At 41.1% G+C, this 26,388-nt stretch overlaps 2 protein-coding genes and 1 non-coding gene across 3 annotated transcripts; all 3 read right to left on the bottom strand.

Annotated features, from left to right (window-relative positions):
* Window positions 1-2,896: 2,896 nt before the first annotated feature.
* On the bottom strand, window positions 2,897-3,403 carry LOC133928324 (nuclear transcription factor Y subunit B-4-like). Its single transcript, XM_062374603.1, has one exon. It carries the CDS (start codon window positions 3,401-3,403, stop codon window positions 2,897-2,899), a length of 507 nt encoding a protein of 168 aa, XP_062230587.1.
* An 8,600-nt stretch (window positions 3,404-12,003) lies between these two features.
* On the bottom strand, window positions 12,004-12,142 carry LOC133891323 (small nucleolar RNA Z247). Its single transcript, XR_009904179.1, has one exon. It is a non-coding gene; the product is annotated as a small nucleolar RNA Z247 (small nucleolar RNA).
* Window positions 12,143-13,534: 1,392 nt separating this feature from the next.
* Window positions 13,535-14,919, bottom strand: LOC133928319 (nuclear transcription factor Y subunit B-1-like). Its single transcript, XM_062374595.1, has 2 exons — window positions 14,192-14,919; window positions 13,535-14,103 (listed from the first exon to the last, which is right to left on the bottom strand). The coding sequence occupies exon 1, from the start codon at window positions 14,740-14,742 to the stop codon at window positions 14,233-14,235; it is 510 nt and encodes a 169-aa protein (XP_062230579.1). The 5' UTR covers window positions 14,743-14,919; the 3' UTR covers window positions 13,535-14,103; window positions 14,192-14,232.
* Between the last annotated feature and the right edge of the window lie 11,469 nt (window positions 14,920-26,388).

Consider the following 26,388-nt stretch of genomic DNA (forward strand, 5'->3'; position numbering starts at 1 on the left):
CATATTATATAAAGGTTAATTGTGAAGTACCAACTACGCATTGCTTAGAACAAGAATAGTTTGAGGATAAGGGTTTTTTTTTTTTTGCACTAGCTTTATAGTAAAAGCGGTGTGTATAGAATGAACAGCTTTATAGTTCAATTTTTTTGTTGGTAGGGGCCGTGGTTGAAGAATAAAATTAAGATGTATTATTTGTTTTACCAACAAATCGCTGGGTTCGATATCCCCCGGTCTGAAGCAAGATTAGAATGTCCATTGTTCAGCCAACGACGTTCCTGCCTCTTATGTATAGGAATCTGTGCATAGTGCTAATTTTAAAGGGTCTATGTTCGTTTTGTTATATTATTTCTTTACCTAGAGCATCACGGTAAATAAATTCTCTTATCCGTCAACTCTCCTAGGTAGCTAGGCTAAACATGCGGTTTTCTTTAATTTTACGAAGTTGTAAATATAATCCAATCAAATAAAAAAAAACAATGTCAAAGTTATTCGATTGATTTCTTGCTCCAATATTCAAGTCAAAATTGGCAATCGGACCAATAACTTTAATAATGATAATGGTATGCTTTGCGCAACAAGCACTAAAATGTGAATGACATTCATAAAAAGGGTCATCTCGCATGCGAATCTAATTATTTCTTACACCTCTCGAGATAATTTTTTCAGTAGTGCGTTTCCACACCAATCCTCACTTCACAACTTTGACACTTATTGTCGGAAGAAATTATACTTTAAAAACATACAAAATATATTGACCACGCAAGATGTACATCACAAACAGCTTTAGGAGGACAGAATATTGACAGTCTCAAACCCTCTCTAGAACATATCTTAAGAAATGGTCCCTACAAACTTTTTTGTGAATTGCAAATTAAATGTAGCTTGAGTGCTTTTTGCTCTCTTCGATCCAACTTTCTTGTTGTGCCGTTGGGGCACTTGAATTTAATACGATCCATCATAGAACAGTGCACAAACGTACCTTCTGTACACCTGAGAGCAATCAAAAGACCCAATTGCCCTGGATGCGTTGAATTTCTTTACCCAAAATGATGCAGCAAGTATGAGCGTATGGGTCATCCTTGCTTGTTTCGGTGTTGTCTTCTTCACCCAAAACATTCAGCAGATGGCTGCCTCTGGGCACGGAAAGCTAGAGAGCGAATTTGACGTGTCTCCTGTGCAAAATCATTCGGAAATTGCAGCATATACCATGTTAAAATAGTCAGCCGAAACATATATACCTTGCCTACCTTCAAAATTTATGCGATCTTTATATATGTAGATATAAGCATTAATTTTTTTAAAAACAAACCATGTAGCGACCATCCGTCGTATTTAAAGAGCCCAACTGGTCATAACTCATAACCTGTATGATCTTATGAAATGTTGAGCTGCACATCGCTGCTAAAATTAGGTGTCGCAGTTGATCCCAGAGGCGATTTCAATAATATGTTTCCTAGAGCGCAAACGACTGAAAATCTTGAGAAATTCAATCGACGGAGTTGGCGAGGGTGGAGGGGTACGGCGTCACCGATTTCCCAGGCTTAGAGGATGCCTCTGTTGGCTGTAGCGACTCTCGATCACGATAACATATGTGACCAGTTCATATCCGACCATACAAACAACTAGCTTGTCCTCGATCAGAGATAAGCTAGTAGTACGTGCTCAACCACACTGCTCGACTAGTCTGAGCAAGCAGCAAGTCCGATCACGTGAACATTCGATGACACGAACACTGCAATCACGTGAGTCTCCCAGCGAGAAAGCAAGCAGACAATACGTCAAACAAGAGCAAAGAAACTCGACAAGAGCAAAGAATGAACATAAGCTTTCAAAGGCCACGACAACTTAGTCTTTACTTTGTTTATTTCTCTCATCTCTAACTTCCGTCGAATAGATCCAAAATCGCTATGTACTTAACCGAGTACTTTCGGGCTTCTCGACTCAATATATCAACCCTTATTATGTGCCCTTGCTTATATAAGTCTGAGTACCTGACCGGCCAGACGAGTTATCTCCGACTTATATTTGGACTTTGTGCATCTGCATACATATTTTGTCAAACATAGGCTCCGATTTAAACTCTACATACCTTTATCGTACTCGACTTGAACATATGCACATCCATAAAACTACTTAGACTTGATCGGTTATCGTGTATTTCACGAACTTGTATACCTTCTATATAAGTACGTATACGTATACGATAATTAGCTAATCAAAACTTTTCTAACTTTTTACGTATATACATCTACTTATCTATACTATTAATCTTAACTTAACTAGACATATCAAAACATGATTAATTTCCAACCGCCTCTGCCTGGGGCGACAAAACACCCCGGCAGTTGCAGCGGACATTGGGTAGAGTGGTGACGAGGCGACGGGGGCCGCCACCGGCTACGGGTGCCAGAGGACGGATGGTAAGCGGTGCCAGCTACGGGGAAGGCAAGGAGATGATGGGCGGGAGCCGGCGCCGGAGGCGGACGCAAAGGAAGGGCTAGGGGCGAGCTTGGGAGAGAAAAGGAAAGATAAAATGGATGCTCATACCCTTCGACTGTAAACAGTGAAAGAAAAAAACAGCCGATTTGGATTGACCATTAGCTATCTAGCATCTCCCTTTCGTTAACTGGGCTCCAAAGAAGTTGAGATGGTTTGAAGTACACGAGGACGAGGGAGTTCTACAACTTAGCACCATCCAGTATATACGACGTAGAACTCACGAACGAACTGTGCACATGCATATGGTACATTGGTACAGCACGATCAAGAGGTCAGAACAGATGAGAAAACGAAACACGACTCCATGGCATGCTTAGAGAGAGAGAGAGAGAGAGAGAGAGAGAGCGTCGATTGATTCTGCAAGAACAGAACACTCCATACAAGCAAGCATGGTTTGTTAATTTCTGTCTTGCTGCTCGTTGCCCCTGAAGATGGACAGCTCCGCCCTCACATCGATCTGGATCGATCTGCCGCCGCCGGTGCTGCCTCTGTTGAGCGCCGCCGCGAGCTCCTCGCTCTCGCGGTACCTCTGCAGGTACCTGCGCATGGCGTCGGCGTAGTGGTCGAGGCCGAGGCTCCTCATGGCGTGGCAGATATCGTCGCCGTTGATCGTCTTGCGCCGCTCCCGGCGGCACCGCTCCGAGGCCTCGACGGTGACGAAGCCGACGAACTCCGTAGCGCACTCCTGGATGGTCTCCTTGGCGCGCTTTGATATCTTGGCCTGCGGCGGGAGCACGTCCTTCATGATCCGCCCCACGTTGGCGATCGGCAGGAGGTTGTCTTGAGCGCCGTTCACGCCGCCGCCATCAGCATCCGTTGATGCTGAGCTCGATGCCCTAGCAAGGTTTTGAAGTTGGGGGTTTCCAAATTGGCCTAAACCAGTGAAATTGAAATTCTCACTCATCTCTAGGAAGAATAAGTTGTGTCTATGATCTTCCTTACGGGGGCTATATATATAGTCTCGCTCACGTCCTGAATAGAACTACCCTTCTTAGTATTGATAGAGGGCTATATAACCATATGCACGCTTATAACTGTCATATTTATGCATTAAGATGAGAGGTTTTCTGTCTTGTTTACTGCATTTTCACGATCGGCTCAAAAAAGTAAACTCCATCAAGCGGTTAGCCGTCCACATAATTCTTACTTTCTTTTATTGCTAGTAATTGCTCATAACTAGGTAAATTTGTACGAGCAAAACTGAGACAAAGATAAACTTACCATAAATGGGCTTACTATGTATGTAAGCACAACAAACTACCTTTTTAACGAAGCAAAGCAAAATATATTTATGCAGGCTATCTTTATAGAAATACACTGGCTGCATTTCTAGGCATTGTTGCAGCATGAAGAGGTCAAGACGAAGATCTATGCGGTGCGCCACTGTATGGAGGTTATTGCCATGGAGATATTTGTGATGCATGTATTATTAGGACATAATAATAGGCTAAGCAATTATTGATAATGTCATTATGGATTATCATGTTTTGTTGATTTCAGCTACAAGCTGGCGTTTTTAACAAGAACCAGGCTATTGTAAGGACCGATGATGCCCTGAGAAAGGGTTGGGTGAATTAGATATTCTAAAAATTATTTGACTCAATTCCACAAGATAAATATAAATAATTTTCTATCTAAATGTGTTAAAAGTTTATCAATTGTGGATACTATGTCATAATAAAGCCTTTACACCTAGCTAGATTCAAATCCTAGCAATGACACATGCAATTCTAGGAAAGGTAAATGCGTAAGATAAAATAGTGCATTAAGTAAATGTGAAATATAAATGAAATAGAGAGTGCGAACTTGGCACGATGACTATTTCTTGTGGTATCAGTGAGTTGCCTCTCACCACTAGTCTATGTTGGAGTCTCTGATCAAGCTTTCTGGTCGGATAACTCTGTGTCTCTTACCATTAGAGCTCTTCACACACCGGTGGGTCTCCTATTAGGTGCACCCAAAAGCTTGCTGCCGTCTTCACTAAAGTAGTGCTTCGCTGCTCTAGCATGGGCCATTCATCCCGCTTGCAATACTTGTGGCTGCTCTATAATCTCAGTTGAAAGGTCTCGCATGACATAGTTGCCAACCCATATAGGTGTAGGCAAAAATCAAGAGTAACAAGTGCGAGTCACCCACTTGATCAAACTCTTGACTAATCACCTAGCTACTAAACTAGCACTAAGCAAGTTCTTAATCTTGTGCTAAGTGTCTTGATCTTTAACTTCAACTTCAAAGTGACTCGAACCCTCTCTAATATGTGTGTATGCCTTATGGTGGGAGTAAGCAATCTCAACTAGCTGGTAGATGTTACACTTATGGAGCCAAATCTAAAAACTAGCAGTTGAAAAGGAACCCGCGAAATTCCTAGTCACCATATTCAAACGTTGGAATGCGATGACTCACACATCATGAGGTGGCCTTCTCTTCCGAAGAATGAAACCTTATGGAATTGAAATACGCTGCACTATCCCATGGTCATCGTATCATACGGTGACTTAAATTCGATTCTCTCATCTTATAGCCCACCGTATCATATGGTGCCACCACATTATGCGGACACTTCATCTCCGAAACCCATAAATCTTTTCTGCTCCATCTGCCCATAGTCACTGTATCATGCAGTGACCCCACCGTATCATGCGGTTTCAGGTGAATTTGTCCAATTCGATCTTTCTCATGTCTCAGTCTTTTTGACTTCTCTTTCTTGATGTTTTCAGTTTTCATTATAGTTTACTAGAGCTAGTCAAACCTAATATACATCACCTACTAGCAAGGTAATTAAACTAAAGACATCAGATCAAGCTACAAAACACAAATCCCTTCTAAACAAACCTGTCTATATAAGTGATGCTTTTAATACCATAATTTCTTGTCTACATAATATGTCTTTATATCTTCATGAAGCTCTTTTTTTCCCTTCATACTTATTCCTTTGAAGTGTTTGGAACTCCAAATTTATCACATAGCATTCATAAAACTAAATCTTATATACTAGCAAATAATATTAATTTCATTAACCATATTAATATTAATCATCAAAATCATATTGATCTAGTAGTAGGGTCATTGATCTTTCAGTTGCCTGCATAAGCGATCTAGAGGCCGGAATTAACTTTCCATTATTAAAAAACATATGTAAGCATTCTGGCCACTAACAGGAAATACTGACGCCAAACCGGTACCAATCTACTGTACACCACTATGGCTAGTTGATATGCATTCAGAAAGTACTGAGATGAAAGTTCTGTATATATATAGCTGTACGTGAAACTTGATGCTAGTTAGATAGTTTATGCGAGAGTGTAGAAGAATATTAACCTTTTGGCCGCTGCTAGTTGCTGTAACCCATGACGGACCATGCAGCCATTCAGGCACGGCCAATGAGACGCGTTCTTTTGCACGGGCACGGTGACGGCCTGATGGATGTCTAGGCGCGCGACATCTGCCGACAAGCCGTGCGCGTCCTCGCATGGCGACGATGATGGCGTCCAGCGCCGCGGCACGTGGCCGTGGATCCAGCCGGATCAACGTTGAGAGGAGAGCACACACCGCAACACACAACCACACTACTGTTCTCTTGCCAAGGCACGGTACGAGGGATAAAGATTAACAACTCCTAACATAATAGGCCACTTGATCGTATAAAAGGCTACTAATTTGCAGCTTTCTCAAGCAAAACCACACACCAAAAGGGGACACTCCTACATAATTAAGCAGCGCTCTGAAGGAGTACAGGAGCTAGCTAGATCGAGGTAGCTAGCCAATTAGCTAGGAGTAAGTAGCTCATCTTTTGATGCCGCCTTAGATGCTGCTGCTGCAACCTGCTGTGCTAGCTGTTCCCTAGGAAGCTCTCCATTGGATGGAACCATCCATATCCTTCAGTTGTTTAATTTGCTTGCATTTTGTATGCATGCTTCTAGCTATAGATAAAGAGGCCCTCAACAAAGTGTCTTGCTGGCTCACAGCCTCACACTGCACTTTTTTTGGTCTCGGTGATGATCTGCCTCTTTGTTTTGGTGCTGAAAGACGAGAATTCCTAGAGAAAATAGTCTTAAGTCCTCTTTGTTTGTATTCCTGTTTTTGTTCTCTGAAAAACTATACTTTTGGTTTTTCTTAAAAACTATTTTTGGATTTTAGCTGTTGATTTTACAATAACTTTTTGACTTCTCAGCACACTACTTCTCAGAAAAATTACTCTCAGCTAGCTTCTCAGCTTCTAGTTTATTTTCTCAGAAACAATCTTCTAACTTATCCAAAAACCACTTTTCAACAAACATATTTCTTTAGGTTTATAGCTTCTAGGCTTCTAATAAAAACAGAAGCCAAAAATAGTCTAAAACAAGCAGACCCTTACTCAGCTGGTTGGTATGACAAGTCTACAACAATTATATGCGACAAGCCAACGTTTACGAAGTGATTAAATTATGCAATTACTGGTACTAGAGTACTATTTCCTGAACCCTGATCATTTCAGCAATTACTATTGTTCCTCAAAGGTCCACCTAGCATGCAGCAAATAGCAAGGAGCATATTTATTTCAAAATTGTTTTGCTCTCAGTGATGATTTGCACCACATACGAACTTGCGATTTTTTTCTTCCAATTTATCATTATTATTCTCAAAGCAGTTTGATGCGTGGCTAATTATAAAATGCGCAAGGTTAGCAAAAACCTAAAATAAAATGCAGAAGGCTTGAGACTATATATATAGAGAGAGAGGGAGAGCTAGAGAGAGATCGAACCAATGCAGTTCCTATAGTGATACAGAAGTTGCAATCATATAAGGAGTAGCTAGCTCGACTTAGACAGAACCAATGTAACAATACATATAGAAAGGATCGAAAACAATAGATTAGTGATCAGACTTGCAGTTATAATAAGGGGTATAGCTTAACTTAGACCAAACAAATCCATAATCAGATCACCACATAGCACCATAGTGAATTTCGCAGAAAAACACACAGTTAACTTTTATTTGAAAATGGAAACACTGGACAGTTGGCAAAACAGTTGAATTTCTCTACGCCTGATTTTGTTTACATAATTGGTAAAAAAGTTTTTATCCAAATAAATTCAAGAAACTCACTAGGACCACTACCATTCTTACGTAACAGTTGCATGGATAACTTCAATACAATTAGAGATCGATCAAGGTCATTGCCAACGATGTATATACACTGCCAATTACCTATGGTAGTTGAATTTAACATCTGTATTATATGTACATATGGTATTAGATTACAAGTTTCATGACAAGTTATGACTTCTTATCTTGTTTCTTCTCTGTGTGATGCTGACTATATATGTCGGAATATTATAATAATTAATTGTGTGTTGATTGTATGCATCTCACCATGCAAAAAACCGGATGATTTTATCTATTTTTTAAAAAATGTACATATGGTACAATTGGTACAATGGTGGTTGAATTATTGTGTACCAGAAATGACCACCCATCATTATTACTGTACCATATGCAAAGTGTGAAAACATATGAGGCCTTTGAAAGGTCAACTCCCTCTCGATAGTTGTTTTGCAACAACTGGACTAATCAACATGATTAATCTGATCAAGATGACAAAATCAACTGAAACAAGCAAATCATATTGATCATAATTTAATCGCAGAAAGAATTAGTTGGCCTTTTCGTTCACAGTGGAGGGGGAAAAACTCATGCATGCATGGCTAGAACTGATTCAGTACTTTGTGAAAGAGTAAAGCCTGGTATGTATTTTGTCAAGCACACTTCTCCAGAGGTGGCTTCCTTGTATTATATAGCATATACAGATTACAATATGTGATTTGCACGGCAGGATCTGAGATCTGAAATACAAGTGAAAGAGATAGAGGAGAATCAGGAATACAATTTGTTTCCTAAGTTGTTATGATTTCCAAATGTCCCCCTCAATCTGAACCGACTTCAGGTCAAAGTTTGTGTTGAAATTATTCAAGCTTCTTGATTGGCAAAAGGTTTTGTAAACCCATCAACAATCTAATCTTGTGATGCTATGAATCGAATGTCCAAAGCCTTCTGAGCTACTCTTTCTTTGACAAAATGAAAATCAACTACTGGATTGGCAGATAGATAGGTTGCTCTCAAATTATCACACCACAAACAAGGCGACCTTGAATGAAATATGCCCGACTCGCCTAGCAATGACTGTACCCAAACAATTTCTACAGTTGCATTAGCAAGCGCCTTGTACTCTGCTTCGGTGTTAGACCTCGAAACTGTGGGCTATTTTTTTGCACTCCATGTGATGAGATTAGAGTGAAAGAACATAGCAAAACCTCCTATAGATCTTCTATCATCAGAACACCCTGCCCAATCCACATCAAACAAAGAACTCACAAGGCTCGAGTTCGACTTTCTTATTGTTAGGTCAATTGCGGATGTATATCTCAAGTACCTCACTATTCTCTTTATTGTTGTCAAATGATGTGTAATTGGTGCATGTAAATATTGACATACCTTTTTCACTAAATATGCAATATCAGGACGTGTCAATGTCACATATTGTAAAGTACCAACCAAGCTACGATATTGTGTAGCCTCCTATTTATCAAGTGGTTGTTCCTTTAGAGCAGTAAGGTTCTGTGCAGTAGCCTCTGGTGTAGTCACTGACTTGCACTTGTGCATGTTCGCCTTATGGAGAATATCCAAAATATACTTGGACTGAGATAGAAGAATGCCATCATCCACTTTCTTGACTTCAATACCAAGGAAGAAATTAAGATCACCAAGATCCTTGGGAGCAAACTCTTTTTGTAGATTGATCAATAGATCACGAATTGCCTCCTTGGAAGAACCAATGATTATAATATCATCCACATATATAAGCATATGCATAACCACTCCGTCTTTGTTGTATATGAATAGCGAAGCATCAGCACGTGATGAGACAAACCCAAACTCTTGCAAGTTTACACTTAATCAAGAATACCACGCCCTTGGAGCTTGTTTCAATCCATATAGGGCCTTCTTAAGTTTGCAGAGAAGTCCTCTATTAGATTTTTCCTCAAACCTAGGTGGTTGTTCCATGAACACATCCTCTTCTAGAATGCCATATAAGAACGCATTCTGTACGTCTAACTGTCTTATACTCCAATCTGTTGAAATTGCAACTAACAAGATCAGATGAATTGTAGCATGTTTCACCACTGGACTGAATGTCTCCTCATAATCAATCCCATATCAATGCTTAAAACCTTTTGCTACGAATCTAGCCTTTTACCTGTCAATACTGCCATCTGTTTTTCTCTTGACTTTAAAACCCATTTACAGTCAATAAGATTTTGCCATGTCGTGGAGATACTAGAAACCAAGTCTAATTCTTAAGCAATGCATTGTACTCAACCTCCATAGCTTCTCTCCACTTTGGATCCTTCAGAGCTTCCTCATGTGACGGAGGTTGGTCATGGCACTGTTAGCATAATGCACAATGCTATCTGTATAGACCTTGGGCACACAAATATTGTTTTGTGCCCTTGTTCTTGGTCGTGAGAGCACTAGTGCAGTCGTCGGCATAGCTGGAGGATCAGCAGCTGCAGGAAGGCCCCTTGCCACACTCAATCCATTAGAGGCAATTACCGTGGTCAAGCGATGTGATCGAGTGTTGTGGTCAAGCGAAGCAACTGCAAAATTGTCATGGTTGACCATCGAGATGGGGTTGTTGTGGTCGAGCGCAGCAGCAGCAGAAGCACCATTTGTTGTGGTCAAGTGTCTTGGTTGAGCGCAACAGCTGCAGAAGCGTCATCTGTTGTGGTCAAGCACTATTATCGAGTGCTGTCATGGTCAAGCACCGTGGTCGGGATGTCGTGGTCGTATGTGTCCAACATCTGATCCTGATTACAAACAACAACATGATCATCTGACATAGGAAGAAAATTAGTATGCTCATTAATCATAGAATCGCCGCCATCATCCAAGTGTACATGCCTAGGAATTATAGGTGAAGACGAAGGAAGAAGTTCCTCTGAAAAAATACGTGGTGAACTTGTATATGTGGAGAATGGGAAGACTTGCTTATCGAAGACCACATCACACGAAATATAAACACGACCAGCCTAAATATCAAGACACTTATAGCCCTTGTGCATTGGACTATAGCCTAGAAAGACGCACTATTTAGAACGAAACTTTTTCGTTGGTTGTAGGGCTGAAGATTTGGCCAACAAGCACAACCAAACACCTTGAAAAAAGAATAATCTGGTTTCATTCTATGCAGGCGCTCAAAAGGAGTAGAAACATTTATGACTTTACTAGGCAGATGATTTATAAGAAAACTAGCCGTTTGGAAAGTTTCATCCCAAATTTTTAGTGGCATTGATGAATGATCAAGTAAGGATAATCCTACTTCAACAATGTGATGATGCTTGCATTCAGCTGCACCATTTTGTTGCTGAGCATAGGGACAAGAGACATGATGAGAGATGCCTACTTGTCTAAAAAAAGGAGTTGAATTTCTTAAACTCACAACCCCAGTTAGATTGCATACACATGATTTTTTGACTAAACTGATACTCAACATGAATTTGGAATTGGACAAACATCTTAAAGACATCATATTTGTTATTTAGAAGATATAACCACATATATTTGCTATAATCATCAATGAAACTAACATAGTACTTATAACCACAGGCAGAAGGAATTGCAAGACCCTATACATCAGAATGAACAAGTTCCAAAGGAGTAGTAGAAACTTTATTCGAAATAGTATAGGGTAACTGGTGGCTTTTGGCCTGTTGACATGCATCACAGACCGATGTTTTATTATGAGTTATGACATGGAATATTATTGGAACTAAGAATCCGAGGAAACTCTTTTGACTGACATGGACTCTCGATCACCACGAAAGAGCTTGGCGCCAAGAGGGTACAACCCATGTTCACATCTACCTTGAAGAGGGACTTTCTTCGTTGCCTGATCCTTAACCAGAAAATGAGTGGGGTGAAATTCAATGAAGACATTGTTATCGGTGGTAAGACGATGGACATATAAAAGATTTCTGGCGAAGTCAGGAACATGAAGAATGCCTTTTAGATGTAAATTACATGTACGAGACAGAACTTGAGATTGACTACTATGACTAATGATCATACCTACTCTGTTTGCCACTTGAATGTTGTCACGATCGTGGTACTTCTCCTTCATAGTCAGTCAATCCAAATCAGCTGTGATGTGATCAATAGCACCTGAGTCTGTATACCAGTTCGTGTCAACCCCATACAAGTGGGATGCAAAGCCAGCAACACAGTTTGGATCATGACCTTGATAGGCATGACTGAACCGACGATAGCATTGGACAACAATATGTCCAGGTTTATCACACAATTGGCACCTTGGACGATCATCGGACACTTCATCTCACCCCTTGGAGCCTCCTTGGCAACTGCAGTTGCCACCGTGACCACAACCACGACGTTCCTCCTGGCCTCGCAATACTGAGTTGACTGACGTGCCATTGAGTTGAATGTGCCCATTTTGCTGTTCCAAGCCCGTCTCAAAGGTGAGAAGGTGCGCATAAAAGTCAGCAAGCAAGATTGGTTCCACTCTAGTTGTGATCGACGTCGAGAGTGGATTGTATTCTTGATCAAGACCAGAGAGGATGTAGGAGATCAACTCATCTTCTTTGAGCAGATGTTCGGCTGATGCCATCTGATTGACAAGACTCTTCATCTTATTGAAGTACTCGCTCGTCGTCATGCCTTTCTTGTGCGTCGATGCAAGCTGCATGCACACCTGAAGAACTCAAGCTCGTGATTGAGATGCAAAGGAGCTCTCAAGGACCGCCGCATCTCTGTCGATGTGGTCATGAAGAGAACTTGCCCTAAGATCTCCGACGAGAGCGACGATAGAAGGAAGGTCAGAATAAGTTGATCCTGCTGGACCCAGAGATCGTGCTCCAGGTTTGGGATCGACGACGATGCTCCTTTAGGAGTGGCTAGAGTGACCATTTCTGACGGCGCTAGTTTGGTTCCGTCGACAAAGCCGACGAGCTTTTGCCCTTGAAGGTAGGTCATGACTTGGGCCTTCACAACAGGTAGTTATCCCTACCAAGATTGATGTGGATCATGTGGCCGAACGGCGAAGAGGACATTATGAGACCAACTGAGGTGGAAAGGCTACCGGAAGTGGTGCTTAGTGCATTGGATTGGGTGGCGGCGGAGGAAGCCATGACTAGGTAGAAGAGGGGCTCTGATTACAATGAAAGAGTAAACCCTGGTATGTATCTTACCCAGCACACCTATCTAGGTGGGGTTTCCTTGTATTATAGAGTATATACAGATTACAATATGTGATATGTACAGCAGGATCAGTGATCCAAAATATAAGGGAAATAGATAGAGGAGAATTAGGAATACAATTTGTTTCCTCAGTTGTTATGATTTCCAACACTTTGAGTTTCTCCTTACTACGTACATTGTTAAAACACAAAGTATTAATCTTTCAATCGTTTCTTGTAGCTAGCCATGCATGCATAGATACTCCAAGCTCAGTCACTTATTTAGGTTTAGCACGCAGGAGCGTGCATCATGTATTTCTGATGTGTGTCGCATATACATATATAGGACATACTATATACTGTTTGTCATGCATGCTGTTCTATGTATAGTGCATGTGCGTGATAACCAAATTATTGGAATCCCACAGTCGTTACTCTTTGGACTCTGGAACCAATTCACAGAGCGGGCATGTCATTTATGATGTCAGATGGTTAAAGAAACATCAATTTCCGTGTCCTATGAACATTTAAGACTGCACCACCGACAGATGAAATTCCCATATAATTTTCCAACGATACAATCAAATGAAAAAACACAAAATCACTGTGTTTACTAGCTAGGTCTCTCTAATGAACAGATACCATCGTGCAAATCCCTCCGTTTCTCGGTTAGTTACTTTTCAAAAAATAATAATCTATGTATGCAATTAATTTCATCTTCAGTGGAGCAGAGAAGCATGCAGTGTCCCATTACACGGTTACAGTTACAAAGCAAACAATCTAAATGAGTAAGAAACAATCATTAGTTTCCAGAAAATTTAAGTTTGGTATTGAACAAGATAATACTACAAGGGTACCTATACCTTAGCACAAATGCCTCAGCTAGTAATTGATGTTACTGTCTAGTTGCTCATCAAGACTCAGAAAATTTACTCAGCATATATGCCCCAGCTAGAAACAAGCTAGCTACAAGAAATTTTAATCTTCTTATAAATTTAACCAACCAATGAACTCTGTAATAAGTAGGAAATACTAGCTAGGAACCGAGAGCATCAATAATTTTCGAATCTAGAATATTCTTAATTACCGGGTTACAAAAATACCGAAATTGAACTGCATGCTTCACAAAACATTTTGACACCAAATCAGACCGAATCAAATCGATCATTCCGGTCTTCACTTCGCCATCTTCGTCTTCATCGATGGTAGCATCTTTCCGGTGCTTCAAATCTATGCTACCTCATCATCGCATCAATAGTGATCCATTCATCCCTCCTCCTCCTCCTCCTCACATCACAACACACCCCAGATCAGAAGCAAAATTAACCACTACTAGCTCTAGCTAATGAATACTCTCATAGCTAGCTAGTTACTCCTGTTTTTTTAAATAAAAAACGAAAGTTACTCCTGTTGCCATCACTACCACTAATAAGGAATCGATACATATATAGCTCACGGCTCACCTCTCAAAAAATGAGTAGAAATTAACTCTTGAATAACAAGATTAAAACCGCCTGGAGCTGCTGTTATCGCTCCTGTCCATGGCACCGAACATGAAATGACCGCTGCCGCTGGCTCCGGCGGCGCCGGTGCCGGCGCCAGAGATGGAGGCGGGGTGGTCCGGGGGGGCAGCGCCGCCTCGTGAGGACGCGGCAGCGGCGGCGCGGTCGCCCTCGAGCTCGCGGTACTTGTGGAGGTACCTGCGCATGGGGTCGATGTAGTCGTCGAAGCCGAGGGCGCCGAAGGCCCAGCAGACGTCGTCGCCGTTCACAGTCTTGCGCTTCTCCTTGTGGCACTTGTCGGAGGCCTCGCCGGTGACGAAGCTGATGAACTCGGAAACGCACTCCTGCATGGTCTCCTTGGCCTCCTTGGAGATCTTGGCGTTGGGCGGCAGGATCTGCTTCATGATGCGGCCGACGTTGGCGATGGGCAGCAGCCGGTCCTGCTCCTTGACCTCCTCCCCCGCAGCCGCCCCCTGCCGCCTCTCCCGGTCCGGCTGGCCGTGGTCAGCCATAGTTTTTCTTGCTCTCTGGCTGTCTGTCTCACGCTCTCTTTCTGTACCTCGCGCGTGTCCTTGTTAGCTGTCTCTAGAGCTCGCTCGCACAGCGACGATCGATCTGTTTGATGTTTTATTGGCGTTGGACACTTGGACTAGTTGCTCTCGCCCGCTGGTGGCTGTCGGCTCCATCTATAAATTTTCTTTAGCCCACGCCCTAGCTTGTACGCACATGACATGGTATGACATGGCATGACATGTACGCACATCAAGCGCGCCTATCGTATGCTCGTACTCGTAGCGTATCGTATGCGCGCGCGGTGGTGGTGGGAGGAGGAGTAAATAATGGCATATGCTTGTGTCTGCAGTCTGCACTCTGCAGTGGCCGTTGCGTGCGTCGTTGAAATGTCTCCGCGGCTGCGGCTGCTGAGCGAGCTGAGCTTGACTGCTTGATCCGTAGTGCCCGCACGGCACCGCCCGCCTGGATCGAGGGGAGAGAGACCCGAGATTTGGGTGGGGCGGGGAGGGGGGGGGGGCGAGGTCTGCAGCAAGATCTGATGGATCGAGCAATGAGCCAATGGCTAGCTAGGTGCTCCACGCTAAGTCACAGACTCTGGGCATTCGCGCAGCTGAGCTCTAGCGCCTTCCTTAATGGCCGGTTGGCTCTATTACTCTCTAATCAGCCACAGCCATGTGGCCGGCTGGCCGGCCTCTCCCTTGAGTAGTCTTGGTCCCCAGGGTCTGTTTGGTTCTTAAATGAGCCTTAACGTGTAGGAGCAGATACATATAATCGTAAGAAAAAAACATATTTAGTTATTCGTATTTATTATTTATGTTTTTATTTGCTCATGTAAATGTATGATCTCAGTTTAACTGAGGATTGAGTTTCACTTTTTATCATACGTTTATATAGGTAGATTCACTTATCAGTATTATAAAAATATTTTTACATGAGTAATCAATTATAATTTTAACTCTTATACGTACTCATACAATCTCAGATTCAATTAACCAAACAGAAAATCAACTCATTATATCTACTCATATGATCTCAGACATAAACAACCAAATATACTATTAACACATGTAACTCTACTCGAACTAATTCTCTTTTGTCTAAAATATACTATACAGCTCTCAAAACGTTATCCGATCAATCAAACACACCCCTACTCCCTTTCTCCTCTACCTCTTCGTCCTCTACCTCGGCATGTAGCTCGTTCTTTTTTTTTAAAAAGCATGTAGCTCGTGGTTCTGGTTGGGTTGGATAGGTTGTTGGGTATCGATTTGCGTGACTGTTCGTGGACTGTAAACCTTTTCGTAATATTAATGAATTGATCGCCGTACAGCCTCGGGGAGAGCGTCCACATGCGCACGTGATCGATGCGCGCGGGGGAGCCGGCCGTGCTACTGTTTCTTGCGGGAGAGGCAGGCAGGGCAGCGTCGTACCCCTCCTCCACTTGAGTCCTGACCAGCCAAGTACGTGCTCCATATGCTTATGCACAGGTAGAATATATATATACTAATTTTTCTATATATAGAGAGAGACTTGTATATATAAAATAATAATACTCTTTCGTTAAAAAATTAGTACTCCCTGCAAAAAAAATTGAGTAGTAGTACTGACCTAGCTCGGATCTACATATAGAAGGCTAGGTCATTAAACAACTAACCAATAGTGTCCATCGTGCAAGCTAGTTACAAAAAACCAGTGGATGCAGAAATATCTGGTGAGAGTCTTAATATTCAGTACGGTATAGTATATAGTATATGTTATTATATGCGTGTGGTTGTCCAGTTGATATATTCTCTGAGTTCCAAGGGCCGAGGAACTGAGCACTTGGTTCCTTCAGCTCAAGCCATCAGGGGACAAAAAATTTGTCTCAACAACTGATCGTTTCTTTCCCCAATGGATGCATTTATAATATATATATCAACGCCGCCTTAAGTAATTAAGTGTAGAAAAATATCATGTGTTGAGACTTGAGAGTCTCTTCCACTGAGCGTTGTTGGTTTAAGATCATGACATTAACCATGACCCCGGGAGCAAGAATTAAGCACAATTAAACATTGCTAGCGTGATGTACAATTAATGTTGTGGAGTAAAAGATCAATAACCGTCACATCCGACTTACATATGCTGTATCAATTTTATAGTAAGGATGCTGTTTAGGTGCATGAAATGACTCCTAACTGGTGCATAAACCAATGGAAGAATAGAATTAATTATACACACTACATATGCAATGCAAGAACTGACTGATTAAATAGCTAATTACACGCATAGCATGTCTTCCTCAAGCTTGACTTATTGAGTTACTATGGCCACTCCTAATGCTAGTTTCTTAGTAATTAGGTGTCCACATAAACAAAAAGATGCTGCTGCAATTAATTTAAAGATGAGAGAATGAGCTTGTTTCTTATAAGAGAAACTAGCTCTTTGAGCAATTATAGATGATTGTGAGATAATAAATTGTTTTAGAAAACCTTAAGAAACTAGAAAAACACATACATATATTGTGAGCTTATTTCTTAACATCAATTTTTTACTATCTCTTCTTAGACATCATCTAAAAACAAAACATTAAGAGTGACCTAACAAGCTAGCAATAAACATGCACTGCCAAGTATGCAGAATTCAACAGCTCAAACTAAAGGACGCAGGTCTCCATCAACATAGGATATGCAACTCCAACTCTATCGATTGGATATATGGCTAGCTAGCTGTGTGGTGGTTCTAGTTTTTATTTTTAACTGATTGTATACGCCCTGTTATTTAGCATGCAATGTGCTAAATAGTTATTTAACGCCACAGCCAATCCAATCCCGTCAAACCAGCTCTGTGACCATAAAATCCATCCCACAACCATAAAAATCTCAACTCTGAGACCGTAAAAATCGACGACCGTAAAACCTATTCTGGGACAGTAAAAAACCGACTGATTTGACCGTGAAAACTACTCTTGACTATAAAAACAGTGTAGTTTTTTACAGTTGGAATGTCCGTGGCCGTAAAAGATGATAGGATTTTACGGTTGCGGGTGTGGGTTTACTTAGTTTGGTAGCCAACAAGCTAAATAGTTTATTTAACACACTAGAAGTTAAATAGTGACTTGCCATACAATTAAGAACCATATTTGGAAGGCAACCAAAGAAATTTATTCGAACCAAGGTCTTCTAGCTTTTTAGTCCATATGACTCCATCTAGTAGCTAGGTGCAAGAAGGAAAAGCAGGGCGTTCTCTCAGTTTTTTGTCTGTCCATGTCATGTATGTCCACTTGCAACAAGCTAAATAAGAGTTAGAGCGCAACTTCTTCTCTTGTTGGCATCCATGACTCATGACAAACTAGGTCGCTAGCTAGTCACCTTTTCCAAAGGAAGAATCCATTTTCCATTGATAGCAAGTACTCACAGAGTAATAATAATCTAGCTTGTTGTATTTTTTAGACAACAAAGGATTTCTTCAGATAGTGTTTGCTGATTCCCCTTCTGCTTTCTGCCTAAGATGTGCCTGCCATATCACAATCAAGAAGACCAAATATACTAGTTCTCCTACCTGGACTCCATGACCTTGCTTACCACAAATAAAACAGTGTTTGAAAAATCCAAAATAATATTAAGAGATCGGATCAGCGAACGAGGAGCGCGTCGACCTCTGTGTGCTTGGCCACTTTGAGGATGAGGAGATCGACCAAAACGTGTGCCTGATTTGCCAAGATGGGCAGTCAGCACTCAGCAGTGCGTGCGTGTCCTATCCTGCGGTACGCACATGCCACTGCTGTCTGCATCTAGCTACCACTACCAGTAAAAGATAGCCGCATGCACAGGAGTTACCAGTTGTACATGCATGCAACAGTTCTTCCTCTCGCCACGGGGACTTGCACAATCGCTAAGCAATTCACCTTCAGATTAATTTGACATCGCTAAGTGAAAGTATCCTGTCACTATAATTAGGAGAACTAGTTGATCCTCCATTCTCTACTCTCGAGGTGGCAAGAGGGCCATGAAACCCGGGCGGGAACCCAGCATTACCGATAAATTGCGCAGCAGTAAAACATTAACTGTACAGATCGACAGACAAACAGTACACTGTCTCCGATGCATGCAGAAGTAACCAATCGGAGAAGTAAGCGCAGGGCAAGTGGACATGTGTCGGTGCTCTAAGTGGTCCACCTGGACCAGGTTCCAGCTTTACACTTACCTTAGGCTCCTCGATATGTCCTCTCTTTTTGTATGCGTCAAGCCAATTTCAACAGCTCTTGGAAATGGTGCACCTAGGGCTACCGAATCTCTGTGTACAGAAGAACATGCCCATGCATGCATGAGCTTTTTGAGCTTTGGCAGCGCAGGTCATGCTTCTGCTGTTCTGCATGTATGCACTAAGCTTTTGTGATGTGCAAGCTGGGCATTCTATTGGTAGGACTTCTCCTTTCCGTAGCCTTTTGCTGTGATAGACCATAGGAATGGCAACAAGTGGCAAGAGCACTATGCTCCATGAGACTATGAGAATGATAAGAGAGCCAAAGGGAAAGAAGAGGAAAGCCTAGGCTACAATTTGAGGTGGAGGCCTCAAAGATCTCTCTGGGTTTTAGCCAAAGCTGCGTGTGTACTTCCTGTGGATTCCTCTGCACATCAGAGGTCTACTATTTGGCAATGGAAGGGAACCATTTTCCCTTTTTTAGGGATAATTGTTAAAATATTTTTTGCTGGCATAACCATATGTAGCCAATATACCATCGGGCTATGTCAATACAAGTGGGCATGGAGCAATGCTGTATTCTTTCGAAATTGAGCACAAATTAAAGCGCTACCTCTTTAGACAATTCAATCTAAGAAAGAATTTGCACGCCGAAAGTGCATATGTTTCGATATAAACATAAATGTACCTAAGTATATTATTCACTGTTGTTCCACACTTCCAAAGTTTTAATTAGGACATATATTCTTCTTTTAAAAATGATAGGCAGATCAATTTTATGGATTTGCCGTCTAAATAATTGTTTTTGAAAAAGCATGATCAGTCCAGCTACGTGGTAAATGTTATTATTTTTTTATAAAATTATAGAAGAACCTAATCAAAACACGTAAAGTCAAAGCTACAAAGAGATTTCGGTTATTCTTCTTCCGTAAGGTTTAGGAACTGGTTTGATTGAACATGTTTGGAAAAAGAGCATATTTTGAAGAGAAAATGCACGAGTGGGAAGTTGTTTGCCCAAGTTGTCACATATCCTATGAATTAAGGCAGGAGAAGAAAAAAGAGATCCAATCCATGGGAAGATTCCTAAGACATGTAATTTGGTCAAAACTTAATGTTCCAAGATCAAAACACAAATATATGCGGCAATAACATGGAAGCAGATGCCTTCATCATTTAATAATGTCTACATTTTTGTCCATGCTCGTTTCAATGGTCTAAATTCTTCAACAACTGGGATCATTCATGTCCTGCAGTTGCTTGTCAAGTTGTCATGTTGCTCGTTCAACTCTTCGATCGGATTCCAGGGACGAATGTGACAAACTTGAACTATAAAGGAATCTTCATCCCCTGGAGGGGATCCATTGAGCTAGAATAGGATACTGGACATTGGAGATCCCTTAATTTCTCTACGAAAGTCTAGTTCAATTCTCACTCACTTATATAACCCATGTTGCCGGCACACCTAATTAAGACAAAACCATTGCGTTCTTACTTCACGATATATAGAAATGCCACTGCACATGCTTTGCTAGATGCCACAACGGCACTATGCATGCATGTATGTTATTTTGCAAACTAACGAGCAGAAAGAAGAATATACATATACATGCATGCATGTATGTTACTAGTGCAGCAACACCAAATGGCAAACTAATTTTGCAAACTAACGAGACAAAACAGTGCACAGATCTCAGTGCACAATTAGTGGTGGCATAAGCCACCTCACCCACGCATACTATTTGGGTAAAACTTTCTTAAATAACAACAACAAGAATAACACTACATCAGCTAGCATGGATGCATGCAGGCAGCTTGTGGCAGTTGGGTGAACTGAATTGGACAATAATGGAGGCTTAAAGAAGTGGAGAGGCATGCTATGCGTTAGGAGAGATTCCAGGTATGATCCCTGCAAGTTGCACGCTGAATCTAAATGCTGGACCGGCAAAAGAAGAGAAAAGAAAGAAGAAGCCGGCAGCTATATAAATGCGCAAAGAGACAGCGTTTGTTGGTGTCAGGTGTGTGATTTGTTTGCGTCCGTGTTGAACCATATAGACAATTTGTTTGTCAAGCAACAAGATGATCTGCTCTTTTCATTTTTACTGTACCACTTGATTCATTTATATATATATATATATACAATATATATATAGGGCGCTGCTATTCTTAGCGCTGCGCTAAGAATAGTTATTTAACGCCCCGGCCTTCCCGCGCCCCGATCGTAGCAAGGCTCCAGCGATCACCCGCAACCGTAAAATTATCATTCGCAACCGTAAAATTGATATTCGTAACTGTAAAAACACAGTGTTGGTCCCTGATTTTTAACGTATTGAGTTCTGGCGAGCACCTTGCAACCGTAAAACACAGTATGATGAGCTCGCAACCGTGAAAACCCAGTATTCGTAACCGTAAACTCTATTGACTTTAACCGTAGAATTCCGTATTGCAAGCCGTATAATGACAAGCCTTTTATGGTTACATCAGAGAACATACTACTTGAAACAAAGAATGTTATCCATGTCGCATAACAGTGAAATATTGCATAGTTCCTGCACTTGATTATGTTCCTTTAAATACATGATTTCAGGAATTGTACTACTAAATTTTGTATTGTAATAATAATGAATATTACACAATACCTACTAATAGATGATATTAGTACATGTATTGGATTCTACAGTCAGCAGTACTAAATTCTACACTAATATCTTTATGGATGACTGTAGTACGTTGTTGCCGCCGTCATCACCCTTGCCGTGGGTGTCCCTGTCACCATGTCTGCTTGAGGAGGAGAGGAGGATAGATGTGTAACAAAGCCTGCAGTGCTGGGGATTGTGCCGAGAAGATCCGACCTACTGGATTATACATTTGCAGTTACTGCATAGATCAAAACAGAGATAAAATACAACATTAGAATCTGCTCCATTGAAGGAGCCCAAAATTGACTAATCTAGCCAACAACTACATGTAATGGATCGATCAAGAAACCATGCCCGATTTACAGAAAACCAACAAAAACAATAGACCTAATTAGTCACATCTGCTCAGATCCATTACATGGGCGAGCCAATTCAACTCATATCCACGCCCTTCACTCAGAAGTCAGATCCGCACTGATGGCTACCGGATCAAGGACGTTTGCCGGTGCTTCGCATCATGAGGGTGGCCAGCAGGGCCTGCGCGGTGCTTGTCCTACTAGTTGGAGGAAGAGGAAGACGCCTCATGCCCAATTTTATTGTGCCCGCCACTCCCCTACGCGCGGGCAACACTCGACGAGGGAGGGAGGCTAGATGCGACCTCCCATGGGGGCTGCCACCGGTGCATCCAACATCCACATCTACGTGCATCATGGCCTTCTTGGCATCCATCGTCACTGCCGCCGCCGCCGATCTAGATCAAGATTTGAGCATTGGATATGAGAGAGAGTTGGATAGGAGAGAGACATGGGATGGAAACTGGAATGAAATAGGAGGAAAGAGGGGGTGGTTTCGTTTTTTTATTCACGGTGGTCGAGATTTTACGGTTGCGGGGAACGTCTTTGTGTTTTTTACAGTTGCGGGTAGTGGTAACATCTAGCGGTAAAAAAATGAACCTATATAAGGTTACAATAACTAATGCATTACGGTTGCAGGCTAGGCTGGGGAGCAATGTGTTGATTAGTGGGGAGGTTACATATGTACGGTCGTAATGAATAAGAATTTACTTATATGAAACAATGTATTTAATGGTAACGTTCAATCGTAAAATAATGAACAGATATACGGTTACAATAACAAATGAACTACGGTTGCGGGCTGGGTGTCTGGTTGGCGGGGTGGTTCAGGAGATCAGGGTTGGAGGGCGCGTGCGGCCAGGGTGTTAAATAGCTATTTTTAGCGCAGAGAGTAGAATAGACAATATATATATATATATATATATATATATATATATATATATATATATATATATATATATATATTATATGAAATGAGCTAGCGAAGGAAATAAAACTTACTCCATTGTTGGCAAGCAAAGGCTGTCCGGTGATAGAGCTACACGAGCCTGCATGTACAGCCCCAAAGTTTGATCGAACGATGCTGCAACTGGGGAACTCTTGCAGCCTTGCAATGGCAAGTGGAGGTCTGGGCTTCGCTATTCCTGCACAGTGACTGTGTAACAGCCGGGCCCGGCGTACGGCGGTGCGTCTAGGCGAGGGAGATGGAGGGTGCGTGTCGCCTCGCAAATTAGGAGGCATTATTAGTACTACGCTCTTTAATTATTACATGCATGCATCATCACGACGCCCGATTACCTCTGATCTATGTATACATCATCCCTTAGTTAATTGGTCTTCCTTAATTAGAAGAAGCATGCAACAGAATCGATCGAGTAGCACACTAGCACACTAATTCACGCGGCGGATCCGCTGCACGTTGGTTAAGGGATCAGAATCCCTCTTTCCGTTAGTATCCAGAATCTATTTACAAAATGATTTTAGTTCTTTTTAACGTTCGTATAACAATTTTTTTTTATGGTTTTCATCACGAAGAAATTTTTAAAATTATTCCTTTCAAAATGAGATTTTCTCTTCTTTTACTTCACAAATTCTTTTAAAGTAAAGCAGATTAAAATAAGAAAAAAATAAAAGAATAGAAACGGGATAAGAAATTCGGAAAAAAACCAAATAAAAAAAAATACGATTGGGATGGTCTTAAAATGCCTGACATGTTGTCTGCAGCTAGCAGCTTGCGTTGGAATTACAGTCTATTGATGTGCGCATAATTAATATTCATCACGTATGTAGGATCGATTCATCAGGAAAAAAATTATATATATAGCGGTGATGTAAACGTTTCCTCCTGTAGTACTACTTGCACGATCGACACACGTTCCTAATTTAGATATTAAAGTAGTCCAAATGAAAATTTATTGCTCATTACATGGCATATATGATTAATATTTAATAGATCTTTGTGAGCAATCATTCAGATAATATTTTAATTAATCATTAAGTCGATCATTTGTGTAATTATAACTATGATGATTAACTAGAATATCATCCTATTAGTCAAATGATGTATTTTGTACCTAAGATCGGAACACACATTTACAACCAGCACATCATCACAAGATATAATAAAGAGCGAGTAATTAAATTAAGTTACAAGTATTTATGTTGATTAACTTTACAATAAACATATAAACCGAATATTATTAGAGTAACTACGCAGTAGAAATAGTTACATAATGACAAAAGATAAATAGCGCCATTGCCATGAGGCGTCACCCTAAAATAACAACACACGAGTAGAATGACACTACTCCTGCTCGCCTCCAACATCGACAGGCGTAAAATAATCAAAAACTAAATCTTTCTCACCTGAAAAACAAACAAAGCACGTGAATACGAATGTACTTGTAAGACTTAATCCATAATGGGCACTTATAAATAGCCCAACTTCAAAGATAATGTAATTTGGATAATTAGCAAGGACTCAGCCATAAGATTAAGTGAATTTCATATGCAAGAGAAAATTCAACTCAAGTGTAAGCATCTACATCTAACCATAAATAATCTTCTATCTTGAGATCATTATCATACTATAATTATAACTTGAACTGTATAAAAACTTCAACAACATCACCATACATTTCTCAACATACCATCACAATTACAACCAAAACTCTACGATTAATGTAAATGGACAGAAGTGTACTCATAACCGAGAGCACGATAATTCGAATTGTTCTACACCCTGCAGGTGGATACTTTATTACCTACACGACTTGATGACCATATGACTTGCGTGACCATACAGATCCACACAAGGGGTACTCATATCAACCTTTCCCGTCTGAACATGCGTCTCAACATGCAGGGATCATCTAGAACTAATCCCAGAGCAAACTAGATACCACTTCTAAGCCTATTATGCCGACAATATCCAAGACTAGCACACCAAAAGATCATAGCTACATAAGGTATTCGGCTCATCCATCCCATATACGAATACACGGTAAGTGCTAAAGCCAACTATAACAACGGACGATACTTAATCGATTCAAGCGAGCCTATAGCATCTGAGACTCCCTTCTCAATCCATCCCTATTGCCTGTCTAAATCTTGATCCATCCTCACTAACTTACACCATCCTTCATCATCATTATCTTTGTGATATAAGAAAAGCTCTAAACTCTCGAACGATGGCTAAATCAGCGTTCGACTTCTACTGAGGACCTAAGCCATGATAAGCATGACACATTCTTTTTAAGTTAGACCATTTTGTGACATGAACAACCCAGGTTACAAAAAGATCAAACGATAAACAATATCAAGTGAGGGTAATACAATAAATAGAATATAACCCAAAACCCGACATAAGACTTATTGACATGCAAACATACATAAAACATAACTTATTAATTGACATAATATATGATCCGAAGTAATGGGATAAAAATCATTAGATGCTTGCCTTGTTGGTTAGCTTCAAAAGCAACGGAAACAACTTTCGGATCGCCCTCAATCACGCCCATATTACCCTCCGGTCCTTTATTCACTAACGAAGATCGCATGCAATGGTGAGCATGAAAGAGATGTAATGGAAATGCTACATGATGCATATCGGTAGTGAATGCATCCTAACATCTAGCTAAAAGTACAAAACATACAAAGAAACAATGAAAGTTTGCGATCTAAACATCGTCGAAAAGTAACAGGGGTCCGGAGTCTCTGGACAAATCTCCTAACTCTCCGAATTTTTTCGAAGTCTCCACATTATTCTTCGGACTCTCCGGATTTTTCTGGAGTCTCCACATAATTCTTTGGACTCTCCGGGTTTCTGGATTTTCTCTAGGATATCCGGACTCTCCAGATTTTTATCTGGACTCTCTGAAGTTCTGCAAAACCATTGTTCGCGATGATTCATCAATCAAATCGACTTACAAGTTAAAATCTAAACCACATAAACATGAAATGATACTAATACATTGGTTCTAAACCTAATACACTCACTCTACACCCTCGATTCACTAGCTATCTCATCCAAAACTTCTTTCCATCTCTAATGCCTTAAGAACATGATATGCTTTGCTAATCTTCAATTGTTGTCCAGAAATTCAACCAAAACCGTGCTAAAATTTGTGATGTTCTCATGGAAACCCTAGGGTACTTACCCAAGGTACTTGTGACCAAGAAGTGGCTTATTTATACCAAGCATTCCTCTTATGGCTAGATCCAATCTCCTGGTCACTGCAAAAAGGAAAAAGAATTTCACGTTCTTCCTTTCAGGAAGGGAGGGAGGTTGGGGACAATCGGTTGGAGGAGAAATCAGAGGAAAAAGCTCGACGGAGAGGGGCCAAACTGCTGCTGAAAATTCAGAGAAGATGAGTGATGAAATTGATTTGGAACTCATCCAATTCTCCATGCATGCGATTAAAACTTGGATGGATAGAGAGTTAGGGATGAGGGGAAAATGATGGCAACACAT

Source organism: Phragmites australis, chromosome 1, assembly GCF_958298935.1.
Source record: "Phragmites australis chromosome 1, lpPhrAust1.1, whole genome shotgun sequence".
In the NCBI taxonomy this organism is placed as follows: Eukaryota; Viridiplantae; Streptophyta; class Magnoliopsida; order Poales; family Poaceae; genus Phragmites; species Phragmites australis.